The sequence below is a fragment of the Schistocerca serialis genome, chromosome 5, assembly GCF_023864345.2.
Source record: "Schistocerca serialis cubense isolate TAMUIC-IGC-003099 chromosome 5, iqSchSeri2.2, whole genome shotgun sequence".
Lineage (NCBI taxonomy): Eukaryota > Metazoa > Arthropoda > Insecta > Orthoptera > Acrididae > Schistocerca > Schistocerca serialis.
In genome coordinates, this window is record NC_064642.1 from 612245927 (window position 1) to 612260309 (window position 14383).

The 14383-nt window shown below is 39.2% G+C and overlaps 1 protein-coding gene across 1 annotated transcript in view; it reads right to left on the reverse strand.

Annotated features, from left to right (window-relative positions):
- Positions 1 to 1061: 1061 nt before the first annotated feature.
- LOC126480932 (transcription termination factor, mitochondrial) overlaps positions 1062 to 14383 on the reverse strand; it is a 60796-nt gene continuing 47474 nt past the window's right edge. The window contains exon 5 of the mRNA XM_050104345.1: positions 1062 to 1501. Coding sequence (XP_049960302.1) covers positions 1138 to 1501 — 364 coding nt within the window. The 3' untranslated portion in view covers positions 1062 to 1137. The remainder of the gene's footprint in view (positions 1502 to 14383) is intronic.

Below are 14383 nucleotides of genomic sequence, written 5' to 3' on the forward strand. Positions count from 1 at the left end.
ACTAGCCATTTTACAAGGAAAATTGAACACCAGTAATGATACATATCATTATCATGTCTGAACAACTACTAATGCAGTTACAACAAAGATGTGAATCATATTATTGAACATGCTTTGAAATATGCAAGATAATTGTTGATGAGTTATCTTGTAGTTGGCATCTGAGCTGAACTTCCTTCTCTGTTCACCAACTGTAAAATAACTTGTAAACTCCATTTTCCCGCCAAGCAACATTTTTTTAAAGTTTCGATGATACAGATGGACTATAGATGAAATAATGAATCAAACTCTATGTACTGCTTCATATGGCTTCTGGGAGCGGTTTACTCATTTAGGCTATGGCAGTCAGCCTGTTAAGAATGTTAGACAAATGACAGGAAACCTAAATCTAGACGCTTAAGTGAGGATATGAGGTTTGCTTCTCCTGAATGGAAGTTTAGTGTGCCACCTTGCTTGTGTGTAGGGCATGCTGATCAGTATTAGTCTCCTGAACATAAATCGGTAGAAGTGTGCAAAGTTGGTTCTCATTGTTTGGTCACCAAAATCAGCAATAATATGCAGCACAAAAGATAAAATGTACATTATGCTTCGTAGTCTCTTTTGTGATAGTGTTCTTGTTTCTGGAATTAGCAATTCTCTTTCACGCCCTCTTGTCTCTATTGGTAACTTTAGTTTTTTCCCACTAGTCTTTTAAATATACTAAGTGTTCCCATGAACACAGTGCAGCAGCTATGCATAGCCCTAGAGGATCCGTGGATGTTGTCTGGTATCCATCTACTAAGCAAACACTGATAATTTGTGCTTCTTGGAAAAGAGTGTCACCTTTCATGACAGCAGATCAACACATCACAAGGATCACAGATGTACTGACAGATAAAACCAATGTCTTAACTTCATGTTATGTCATGAATTCTACAACTGTAAGAGCAAACGATTAAGAAATAGGAATTCTAACTAGTTATTTATATAGAGAGCCATGGCCTTATCAGATCCTGAACTAGCAAAATCCCAATGTTTTAGGTAAAAACAAACAAACAAACAAACAAAACAAAAAAAAAAAATTCAGGAAAATTTGTGTATTTCATAAAAAAAATCTCACAACTGATATGCAATATCATTATACAAATATAAATTATGTCAGCACTTCTGCAACAATTTATTTACAAAACTGTTATATATTCGTTTACTTTTGCAAAGAACAGTAAGAGATGATGGATTGTATCCCAACATTCTTAACTCCTTCAAGCGGATTTTTACAGTCTCAGGACTATGACACAAAACTCGTGGAATCTGACGTATCTGTTCTGCTGAGAATCCTTCCGCATAAAGGAAATCTATCATTTTCTTCAATTTTGAAATATGCGTTCGCTGCAATGCTGGAGCTCTCTTCATTATGTAAGAAGCATGTTCAGGAGTACACTCCAGGCGCTCACTAAGGTAGTCAATAACTGTAGAGTGAGGTGCTAGGAGGATGCGATGCTGTACATGACGCCTCAGTGTCCTGTAAGGAGAAGAAAGATTTATCGTTACTATCTCAGCACATAAATACACATTCCTGCTAAAATACTGTGTCATACCATTGCAGTGATCAGTCTCATATTGTGAATCTGTACCCCTGTGACTGTTCATAGTTTTCAGATGGAAATGCCGTGTGGCTAGGGCCTCCCGTCGGGTAGACCGTTCACCTGGTGCAAGTTTTTTGAGTTGATGCCACTTCAGAGAGACTTGTGTGTTGATGGGGATGAAATAATGATGATAAGGACAACACAACACCAAATCCCTGAGCGGAGAAAATCTCCGACCCAACCGGGAATCGAACCTGGGCCGTTAGGCATGACATTCTGTCGTGCTGACCATTCAGCTACCATGGGCGGACAGTTTTCAGATGAATGTTTATAACGACAATAAAATTACAAAATATTAACGTGTCAGTAACAATAACAACAGGTCTATCAAGTCCATATCTCTCAACTTATTACAGAAAACATATATGTTTAACACGCGGTAACAAGTGTCTTGTCTTCCATCCCTGTTTCTCAAACACTTTAGTAATGGACTGTTTGCATGAGGAAACTTCACTCATGAATAGTCTGAATGATATACCATTTGTCAAAAAATTGAAGATTAAACTAGATTTAGTGACAACTACAAAATCTTGACTGTTGCACCACCAAATATAACCATTACTATAACAAGAGATTGTTACTGTAGTAGCTTACTACCAATTGAAGAATATCTTTCTGTATTTTATCTGTTCTAAGTAATATAATAATAATGGCACTTGGGGAAATGACAATATCGCACCATCAAGAACTATGTTCCATTCCATATACTGGATGACCTGCATATAGTGTCAAAGATGATCCATTATTACATAAGCTTGTATTTTGTTAACTTAATGACAGTGCAAAACTTTACTGAATACTTTTTCAAATAGACAAGAACATGGCATCAATATGGCCACAAATAGATGGAGCCAAGTTTTCCAAAATCACTGTTTGCAGAATCCATGTTGATTCCTATAGACGAGATTTTTGTTCTCCAAAATGGGTATAATTTTCCAGAATAAAAGGTGTTCCAAAATGCTCCAAGAAACTGATTTCAGTACATAATATGCACCTTTTAGTGACCCTTGTGCTGGCATAAGCTGCCGCCAGCACACCGGTCGGCAAAGAGGTTGCAAGAAGATCGATAATAGGCACTGAATCAAGTGCACCTATCAGGAGAGAGCTGAAAGATAGACTCACATGCAACGCGCCACCAATGCCCTCTTAACTGCCAGTATTTAGATCACCACAGCAGACCGGAGGGCCAGTCAGTCAGTCAGAAACAGTCACTCAGTAAGCCGCAGTCGGAGATGCAGTCGCAGTCAGTCAGTCAGTCTCAGTCTCTAGCTCACAGTCAGTCAGTACCTAGCGACCAGAGTAGTGTGCATAGTGGGACTTGTACTTCACCAGTGGTGAGGCTAACGTGGACTAAAGTGCACGTCATTTATAACGGCGGCCGAGTTTAGGTTCGTTCTGCGCATCTGACGTCACAAAACACAGTCAGCCAACGAACAGAGAACGACGTTGCCAGAGCTCGATTGCAGTGCAGAGCACGGACGAGTGTCTTCAGTTTTAGAAACGTTCAATCATAAATAATGTAATTGAACAAAAGCAATGTCTTGATAGCAGACTTTCTTTTATAGACAGTTTGGAAAAAGCATTCTTTATACCAATTGCTCCATATTCTATTAATTAATTAAACCAAACAAGCAATAAGCCCCCTAATTTAGGCGATAGCAAGGAAAGGTGTTTGTATCATTCTCACTAACTGCTTTTTCGCAATAAAGATCAACGGTAATTGTTTATTTCCTATTGTAATTCGACGAAACGTGAGTAATTCATAATCATACCAACAGTGTTTGTCGGTATTTTGCGTGATGTTTTAAAGTCCTCTGAGAGATTCATTGAATGACGAGCTGCGTTAGCGTAATGGTTAAAGTGTATGGCTACTAAGTGGTAGGTTCTGAGTTCAAACCTTGATCAGTGCTTAATATTTTCTTTATTTTAAAAACAATATCGAAGTATCTTACTTCATGAATTTTATTCGTTCAAATGTAATTTTTTGAAATTTCTAGTGGCAACTAACATCGACCATACGGAAAGTATACGCTATGGACTTTTACCTCTGTAAACTCTTCAAAATTTCGTGCAATGGTTTACTACATCTAATGCTGCACAATAACTGCGTTGAACATCGAAACAAAATTAAGTCATTTATGGGGGGAAGGTATCAGTCAAGATGGTGTGTAAAAAAAAATTTTGGGCCAAATAGTTTTTGTGAAATCAAATGATAAAGTGTGTCAAAGCAGTCAAACCACCATGTGTCTGCACAGGCGAACAGTGCAATGATGACAAAATCGCGCACATCGCGGAATGCGGGGAGCACGTCTCTGTAGCAGCGAAAGAGTTAATGCGGACGTGGTGGCTTTACTTCATAAACTGCGCGCTCCCCTCTAAACGTGAGTTTGCGAACTATACTATGGCGCTGCTCCTCTTGGCGCGTACAACTGGCAACGCAGCAATCTCCCGCGTCTGGGCGGGCATGCGCGAACCGCCAAGATAAAAGAATTGAACTATAGTACAGTATAGTATAGTACAGTAAAGATAAGTAGCTTTCTGTCCTGGTAAAGGCAGACTGCTGTTAATACATGTGTGCAGTTCGTGTTGTACAAAGAGAACATCAGCCACCAAACAGCATCCTCTCCCTTGCTTTCCATGGTACAAGATACCACAGTGTCAATGACGACACAAAAATGACTTTTACAACTTAGTTATTGTCCTGTGCTAATTGATTTGCTAATTGTCAATCACAAAGGTATTTTAATCGAGCTACAATTGCACTTTCAAATAGTGATGTTAACATTGGCACTGTTTGCAGTTCCCTGTGTGTTTTTGATCTTGTAAACTGTGCACAATTTTTTTAAATTGGTAGTCTAAATTGCTTACTCCTCTGTAATTGCTTGGTTTGGTTTTAACACATTTTTACAGTAATGGGTGGGTTATTCCTGTGGTCCAGCACACTGGAATTTTCTCTATGATCCACATTTTGACTAGATGATGGTGAAGATTTATGCATGCCAGTTTTCCTGCACTTTACACATTTCTGCACAAATTAGGTCTTTGTCATGTGCCTTGTAATTTTTTAATTCTCTAATTGAGCCCTGTCTCATTAATGGTTGAAGAATCTATTAGATCAACGGGGATTTGTTGGAGTAGGATAAGCGGTCACATTATATACATTAATATTTACTGAGAGGAAAACTACATCCTCCATGAAAGCATAGCAACTTTTCACTTGTTTAACTCTTAAGATGGTTAAAATGAATGTGCACATATCTACTGGCAACATTTCCAGTGAGTCATTCCAATTTAAAGGTTCATTAAATAATTCTGTGAAGATCTCTGATTTTCTTGCTTACTATATGCTACCTCGCCTGCCTGGTTGAGTGGGAAGCAGCGCCTGGTCCCCAGCACGAATCTGCCAGGCAGACTTGTGTCGAGGTCCGGTGGATGGTTTTTAGGCGGTTTTCCATCTATCTTGGAGAATGTGGGCTGGTTCCCCTTATTCCGCCTCAGCTGCACTATGCCGGTGATTGCTGCACAAACAAGTTCTCCACATACGCGTACACCACCAAAACTCTACCACGCAAACATCGGGGTTACACTTGTCTGGTGTGAGATGTTCCCTGTGGGGGTCCACCAGGGGCCAAACCGCATAATAACCCTGAAAGAGTGGTTCAGTGGGGGGCAGCAGAGGGGTGAAGTGGATTGTGGTAGTCGTCCTGGGGTTGTGGACCACTGTGGCTGCGGCGGGGACGGAGCTTCTCCGTCGTTTCTAGGCACCCCAGTTAACAAATAATACAACGTGCTACCTTCCTGATCAATCAGCATTAATGCTGAGGGTTCATATTTTTAAGATATCTCTGAAAGTTGGGTCCACCGAGAGCCAAACCGCACAATAACCCTGAAAGAGTGGTTCGGTGTGGGGCAGCAGAAGGGTGAAGTGGACTGCGGTAGTCATCATGGGATTGTGGACAACTACGTCTGCAGTGGGGATGGAGCCTCTCTGTTGTTTCTATGCCCCCGGTTAACATACAATACAATGTGCTACCTTCCTGATTAATCAGCATTAATGCTAAGGGCTCATATTTTTAAGATAGCTCTGAAAATTTTGTAATGAGCTTGCAACTTTATTTTCTTGCACCTCACAGTTGTATGGGCAGAAGTAGAATACTGTAGTTAAAAAGGGGTGTGTGTGTGTGTGTGTGTGTGTGTGTGTGTGCGGGGGGGGGGGGGGGGGGGGGAGGTGTTAACATATATGAACTATAGCAATTGTCTAAGTTCTGTGACTAATTTTAGATGGTGGTTTCATATAAACTAAAGTATGCAGTTGGCAATCTTGTCGTTTTCAGTACTTGGTGAATTACTGTAAAAGACATTGGTACAACAAAGCAGAATATGCAAGCTCATTGTACATATTTAACACTACAGTTCTAGATCAACTATAAAAGTATAAGTGTAAGAGATGTCACTAGTAACATTGTTAGTTTCATCTGCACAACCCTTTGCACTAGGGGATATGAAATGCATGTTGTGTGACATCCCTGCCTGCATTTGAGAAACTAATCTGTGGTCTGAAAAATTTAGAGGCTACTTTGTCGTGCAGTGTTTCAGTATTCTAAATATAAGGAGACAGGAAGTTCAGTTTACATTTGTGCCAATAAACTACCCCTCCATTCTAACTACCTTAAAGTTTCATCCCCTGTTTTATGTCCCATTCTTTTCTTTCTCTTGGTATTTTTTGTAGCCCCTCTCCATCCACTGACACGTCCCAACTTACGCTTTGAAGTATTTCTTCTGAAAAGTGCTGGTCTGTTTGGCTGTTCAATAAAGACTGAGACTATTTTCTAAAAGTATTGTATTGTATTGTATGTTAACCGGGGGCCTATAAACGACGGAGAGGCTCCGTCCCTGCCACAGCCGCAGTGGTCCGCAACCCCACGACGACTACCACAGTCCACTTCACCCCTCCGCCGCCCCACACCGAACCCAGGGTTATTAAGCAGTTCGGCCTCCGGGTGACCCCCCCCCCCCCCCCCCCCCCCGCAGACGAGTGGAGTGTAACCCCTATGTTTGCGTGGTAGAGTAATGGTGGTGTACGCGTACATGGAAAACTTGTTTGTGCAGCAATTGCCGACATAGTGTAGCTGAGACAGAATAAGGGTAACCAGCCTGCATTCGCTGTGGCAGATGGAAAACTGCCTAAAAACCATCCACAGACTGGCCGGCTCACCGGACCTTGACACAAGTCCGCCAGGCGGATTCGTGCCGGGCCCCTTCAGAAGGCGCCCCTTCCCGCCCGGAAAGCCGTGCGTTAGACCGCATGGCCAACTGGGTGGGCTTTTACAAAAGTACTCAATAATATTACCAGTCTGACATCATATGTGGTGTACAAGAAAAGTAATGAGACTGATTTTTTTATCTACCAAAGTTTTTATTTTTTTTTCAAATAATGATATTATTCCATTAAAAGTAGTTCCTTTTGGTGGCTATACAACAGCAGACTCATTGTTCCCAGTCTTGGTAACAGTGCTGAAAGACTTCAGCTGGTAGGGCCTTTAACATGTTCGTCACATTCTTTCAAATGTTCCCCATAACCCCAAAATGACGTTCTTTTATGACATTTTTCAATTTTGGGAAAAGAAAAAACTACAAAGTTTCAGATCAGATGAGCATGGGGCTGTGACACAACAGGACTGCCTTTTGAGGTCAAAAAATCCGTGATGGATGTGGCTATGTGACATGGGGCACTGTCACGATGCAGCACCCACTTCTACGCAATGTCCGGTCTCACTTGAGTTATCATTTTCTGGAGCTTTTCAAAGACATCTTTGTAAAACGCTTGGTTGACACTTTGCCCTGGAGGAATGGTCTAACAAGAGCACACACATTCGACATTTTTGTCACCTTCTGAAGGTGAAGATTTTCTTGAGCAAGGTTCATCTTCAACATGTTTTACGCCTCCCAAAACTGATCTGTGCCAGCGAAAAACTTGTGCTCTTGATAAGGAATGTTTCCCATTGGCCTGTTTCAGTGGTCACACTCATGGAGTCCCATTGTTTAACGCAAAACATGGTGACATAAAGTTGCTCTAAATTATGCTGTGCTGTTCCATTTTCATAACACAACTTCACTGATGACACTCTCAAAAATCACATGATGGCTGCATGGAACCGAAACTCTGCTGTGCATCTGGAAGGGATGAACATACCTGTCTGCACAAGCAGAGCAACATAGTATTGCCAGATTGCTTGCATTGTGGTCAATCTCATTACTTTCTCACACACCTCGTATATCAGATACTTTATAAAGCACTCGCAATTGCTATCAGTCAGCAGATCTGTCAACATTGTCTGGAATAATGTTATACCTCAACATACTTCTATAGTTTAAGATTACAGAAACAGAGTCACTTTATGTGATCAAGTTTTGTATTCTACTAAACTGATTTAGAATAATTTCTAAACAAAGAGCACATAGAAAATCTTCAATGGCTAATTCTGTAGCTGCCAATGGCATTGACTCTTAAAAGGTAAGAGGACAGAACTGACCTATGATGAGTGAATGCAGGATTCACTACTATTCCTATCAAGATCACTGCCATACTACAGCTGCAATCATGCAACAATTCCTAAATATTGATACAGAAGTTACAAAAATTGCTACATAGCACAAGTGCACAGTGTGTGTGTGTGTGTGTGTGTGTGTGTGTGTGTGTGTGTGTGTGCATACTGAAACTTGGCTTGTCCTGTCACTAATCGGTACGTCTGGATTTGCTCAGTCCTTCTTGGAAGTATTTGTTACACTAAAACATTTCAAAAATACTTCCAAGGTCAGAGATAAGAGAACCACTTGTATGAATATCAAGAGCTCAGATGGAAACCCAGTTCTAAGCAAAGAAGGGAAAGCAGAAAGGTGGAAGGAGTATATAGAGGGTCTATACAAGGGCGATGTACTTGAGGACAATATTATGGAAATGGAAGAGGATGTAGATGAAGATGAAATGGGAGATACGATACTGCGTGAAGAGTTTGACAGAGCACTGAAAGACCTGAGTCGAAACAAGGCCCCGGGAGTAGACAACATTCCATTGGAACTACTGATGGCCTTGGGAGAGCCAGTCCTGACAAAACTCTACCATCTGGTGAGCAAGATGTATGAAACAGGTAAAATACCCTCAGACTTCAAGAAGAATATAATAATTCCAATCCCAAAGAAAGCAGGTGTTGACCGATGTGAAAATTACCGAACAATCAGTTTAATAAGCCACAGCTGCAAAATACTAACACAAATTCTTTACAGACGAATGGAAAAACTGGTAGAAGCCGACCTCGGGGAAGATCAGTTTGGATTCCGTAGAAACACTGGAACATGTGAGGCAATACTGACCTTACGACTTATCTTAGAAGAAAGATTAAGGAAAGGCAAACCTACGTTTCTAGCATTTGTAGACTTAGAGAAAGCGTTTGACAATGTTGACTGGAATACTCTCTTTCAAATTCTAAAGGTGGCAGGGGTAAAATACAGGGAGCGAAAGGCTATTTACAATTTGTACAGAAACCAGATGGCAGTTATAAGAGTCGAGGGACATGAAAGGGAAGCAGTGGTTGGGAAGGGAGTAAGACAGGGTTGTAGCCTCTCCCTGATGTTGTTCAATCTGTATATTGAGCAAGCAGTAAAGGAAACAAAAGAAAAATTCGGAGTAGGTATTAAAATCCATGGAGAAGAAATAAAAACTTTGAGGTTCGCCGATGACATTGTAATTCTGTCAGAGACAGCAAAGGACTTGGAAGAGCAGTTGAATGGAATGGACAGTGTCTTGAAAGGAGGATATAAGATGAACATCAACAAAAGCAAAACGAGGATAATGGAATGCAGTCGAATTAAGTCGGGTGATGCTGAGGGAATTAGATTAGGAAATGAGACACTTAAAGTAGTAAAGGAGTTTTGCTATTTGGGGAGCAAAATAACTGATGATGTCGAAGTAGAGAGGATATAAAATGTAGACTGGCAATGGCAAGGAAAGCGTTTCTCAAGAAGAGAAATTTGTTAACATCGAGTATAGAGTTAAGTGTCAGGAAGTCATTTATGAAAGTATTTGTATGGAGTGTAGCCATGTATGGAAGTGAAACATGGACGATACATAGTTTAGACAAGAAGAGAATAGAAGCTTTCGAAATGTGGTGCTACAGAAGAATGATGAAGATTAGATGGGTAGATCACATAACTAATGAGGAAGTATTGAATAGGATTGGGGAGAAGAGAAGTTTGTGGCACAACTTAACCAGAAGAAGGGATCGGCTGGTAGGACATGTTCTGAGGCATCAAGGGATCACCAATTTAGTATTGGAGGGCAGCGTGGAGGGTAAAAATCGTAGAGGGAGACCAAGAGATGAATACACTAAGCAGGTTCAGAAGGATGTAAGTCGCAGTAGGTACTGGGAGATGAAGAGGCTTGCACAGGATAGAGTAGCATGTAGAGCTGCATCAAACCAGTCTCAGGACTGAAGACCACAACAACAACAACAACAAGACATTTCATTCAGCAATGTGATGGGACCCTGTTTCTCCTGGCACTTCATGCAGCATATGTTAGTCGGGATGACATTCCTTAGTTTGGCACAATCATGGTGTCAGCACTGTTCTTCCTTCACTATTTGCTCATAGTATAAAGAAACTTTACAGGCTCAATGATTCTTTGCACAAAAAGAGGCAATCTACTGATCTCTCATCACAAGCTTTTAAAAATGAATTGGAATCACAGAAGAGAACGAAGAGAATTCTCAATATCTCTTTAGGTAGTGGGGAGTGGGCATGGTAATTACGACGATAAATAATCACTTACTCTCCCATCACTTACTATGAATACTTTTATTCTCACAGTGTATACACAATGCGTGTAGCATAGATTGCATACTACAGATAACTGACCAGGCAAAGATAGATACACAGTTGTTCAGTTGTTCTTGCTGCGATAGTGCAGCGATATTATTGGGGGGGGGGGGGGGGGTGTAGAGCCAGTGGTTCTTTGTCCCCCACATCTGTTATGCAATCACATAACTGATGCGTACCACAAACAGCATTACAACACCTTGCAGAAAGAGTTTAAAGAGTTAGTTCATGAGGAAAGCTCAAAAAAAATTTTCCGTGATTGACAGATGATTTGTATGGGATTAATTGTTTTGTACATCAATAAGCACTTTTGTGCCCTATTTATAGGGGGGGAGCACCTGATTGGTGGTAAGAACAGTAAAGTTTCTGAAGTTGCACATACTATTATATCACCATCTGTAACAGTTATTGATGGAACTGAATGAAGAACATTGAGTCGTTATACACTACTGTGAAGTACATTAGCTATGTCAAAGGGGTATGCCAGGAATAACCTACTACTGTTGAATTTCTCAAGGAAAAATGAAGCATGAAAAAAGCATGAAAATTAGAAGATCCAGAATAGATTGCAGACATCATATTTTAAATAGAGTTGAGTGCAGACTGTTCTCAGTAAGACACTGCAAGGTGAGAAGCAACTAATTTACGATTTGGTGGGGAAAATGGATGCATTTTAAAAAAAATTGCATTGTGGGAGAAACAACTTCTGACAAGGAATACCGTCCATTTACCTAAACTGACTGGTGTTAAAGAAAACTTGAATTCTGAAGAATTCATTGTGTTGTTGAAAGACTTACAGGAACAGTTTCCTAAAGATTTTTTGGACATTGCCAGTCTTACATCTGTTTTTGAGCTGCTTTTGGGACCATTTATCATTTCACTTGAAAATTCCCCTGTGCATGTCCGTAAGGAACTGATCAATCTGCAATGTAGTTCCCATTTAAAAGACAAATTCTTTTATGTTAAAACTGAATAAGAGTTCTACTTGGGTATTCTTGTTTCAGTCTAATTTCAGTAGGCAATTTTCCAACTTGTGTGCAGCAAGAAGTAGGCTCCTGACTGATAACATAGTTATAGACTGTACTCAAGCTGAAACAATTAACATATACTTAATTGTTAACAGACTCTCTGATCATGATGCACAATTAATGGAAATAAACAATATAGCACCTTACAACACTGAGGCAGGTTCATACAAAGCAGTTAGGCTTAATAAGGGGAACAACATACAGCGTTTCATGAGTAACTTAAAAGAGATGCTGTGGGATGAGGTATATATACAAAGAGACAATAATTTCCAAGTCAGTTTATTCCATGGTGAGTTTGTGTCAATATATGAAAGTAGCTTTCCTAAAAAGCTATCCAGAACCCCCATTAAAAAAAAAAAGCAAGTAAGCCTGGATAACTGAAGGAATTAAAATATCAGGTAAGAAGGGGAGAGAAATTTATATAAAGGCCAGAATAAGTCAAGAACCGAAATTAATTGCAAACTACAAAAAGTGTAATATTTTAATGATAGTCATTAAAATGTCAAAGAAGTGAACATGTTCTGTCAGAAGTAAATCATGCAGATAATACGATTAAAACTATAATGGATACTGTCAAATGGGAGACATAATAGCCAGTCAGTGTACAAAATACCCAAACAATTAAGCTAAATTAGTATGTTGTGACCGATCATTCACTAGTTATGAGTACTTTTACCAATCACTTTCTAAATATAGCAGCAAGAATAAGATTAAATGGTGTGAGTCCACAAAATTTTAGGGGACTAGAAGTAGCACAAACTCATTTCAGTAAAATTAATAGAATTCTAAAAAATAAAAGCTCATTTGGTGTTTGTGGAATTTTAAACAGAATTCTGAAAAATTAGCAATTGGCAATGTTCTCAGTGATACATGTAGTCCATCACTGGCACAGGGAAATTATCCAAATGGATTAAAGTGCATAATTGTTAAGTCTCTTTATAAGAATGGTGACAAAAAGACTTAAACAATTGTTGTCCAGTTTACCTGATGCTATATTTTTCCAAAATATCCAAAAAAGTAATGTACACAAGAGTAATCTCACATTTCAAAAGGAAAAATTCACTTAGCAAATCACAGTTTGGAGCCCAGAAGGGCTCGAGTTAGAGCACTATTTATACATCCATCTACCAAATATTACAGGCCTTAAATAACAAAATACTGCCAGTAGGTATGTGTTGTGATCTTTCCAAGGTGTTTGTGCAGATCATGTTTCACTCTTGAAAAAAATTAAGTTTTTATAGAATTGATGGATTTGCCCATAACTGGTTTAAATCATACTTAACAAACAGAATGCAAAAAGTTGTGCTAAATAATTCAAACCATATTGAACAGGAAGAAAATTTTGATGACTGGAGATATATCATAAACAGAAACCCACAGGATTCAATTACGACTATATGTGATTGACCTTCCACTTAACATCCAACAAGTAGAATTGATACTTTTTGCACGCAATACTAGCATTATAACAAATCCCATAAGACAGAAAGCAACAGACGAGATTGTTAGCGATGTTTATCAAAGAATTATTAAGTGGCTCTCTGAAAATGGGCTCTCCCTTGAATTTAAGAAGATACACTTTATTCAGTTCTGTACAACAAGTAGAATTATACCAACAATCAATGTAGAACATGAATAGGAGTCAGTAAACAGGGTGCAATGCTCTAGATTACAATTAAGTTCAGTTACTTTTGTTCTTCATGTAATTACTAGTCTTGGAAACAAATGAATCAGCCTCCTGCTAGATTTTGTACATTTCCACTCAATAATGTCTTATGGAGTAATTTTCTAGGGTAACTCATCACTAAGAAAGGAAGTACTGATTGCACAAAAGTGAGCAATAAGAATAATAATATATGGTGGTCATCCCCAGTCATCATGTAGCCACATCTTCAGTGAGTTAGCTGTACCACCACACGACACGTAGTCACTAATGAAATTTGTCATAAATAATCCATTACAATTCAAGAAGAATAATGATTCCAAACTTATAACACTAGAGCAAAAAATGACCTTTATTAGCCATTATTACAGCTGTCGGTAGTGCAGAAAAAGAGTTCAGTATGGAGCAATAAAAATTTTTGATCATTTGCCCAATAGCATAAAATACCTGACAGGCAAAGCAAGTTTTAAATCTAACCTAAAATCATTTCTCATGAGTAACTCAACAGCATAGTTGCATGAGTAGGACTAGAAATTAATGTATTCATTAATTTTAACACTAAAATGTATATACATCCTGTAAACTGACCCGTTAAACATCATTTCGATAAAAGAATTATTCAAATGATCTATGGAACATGTAACTAACTAACTAACTAAATAACTAACCAACATTGTTTTTACCAGGAAAAGTTATCATGTTTTCATAACGAGGTTGCAAACTTGATATTAACATTTCGATCAATGTACACACCTGAAAGGCTTTCTTTTAATTATTATTATTATTATTAATAATAATATGTAACAGTCTCAGTGAAAAAAAATCTGCAAAACTGTCTGCATCTGTCTGTGTGCTGACAGTTTGTGCCAGATATAAAGTTTATTATGTCTCCAACTAGACAAAATTTATTGAATAGTAGTGAAAAATTGGTCTGTTTGTGATCTACGTTGTTGAGAAATATGAAATATCAAACCAAGCCCCGTGCAAACTGTTCAATTTTGCACTACCATCTAATGCGACACTTTCACAGTCTTCCCATCTTCCCACTCCAACAGCATGGCATACTGGTGGGGAAAGTGCACAGTCATGTGAGAGAAATCCGCACACGTTCAAAACCTCCACCCCCCCCCCCCCCCCCCCCCCCACACACACACGGTTCTTGGCCGTCCCAGTTTTAAAAGAACAATTTGAAC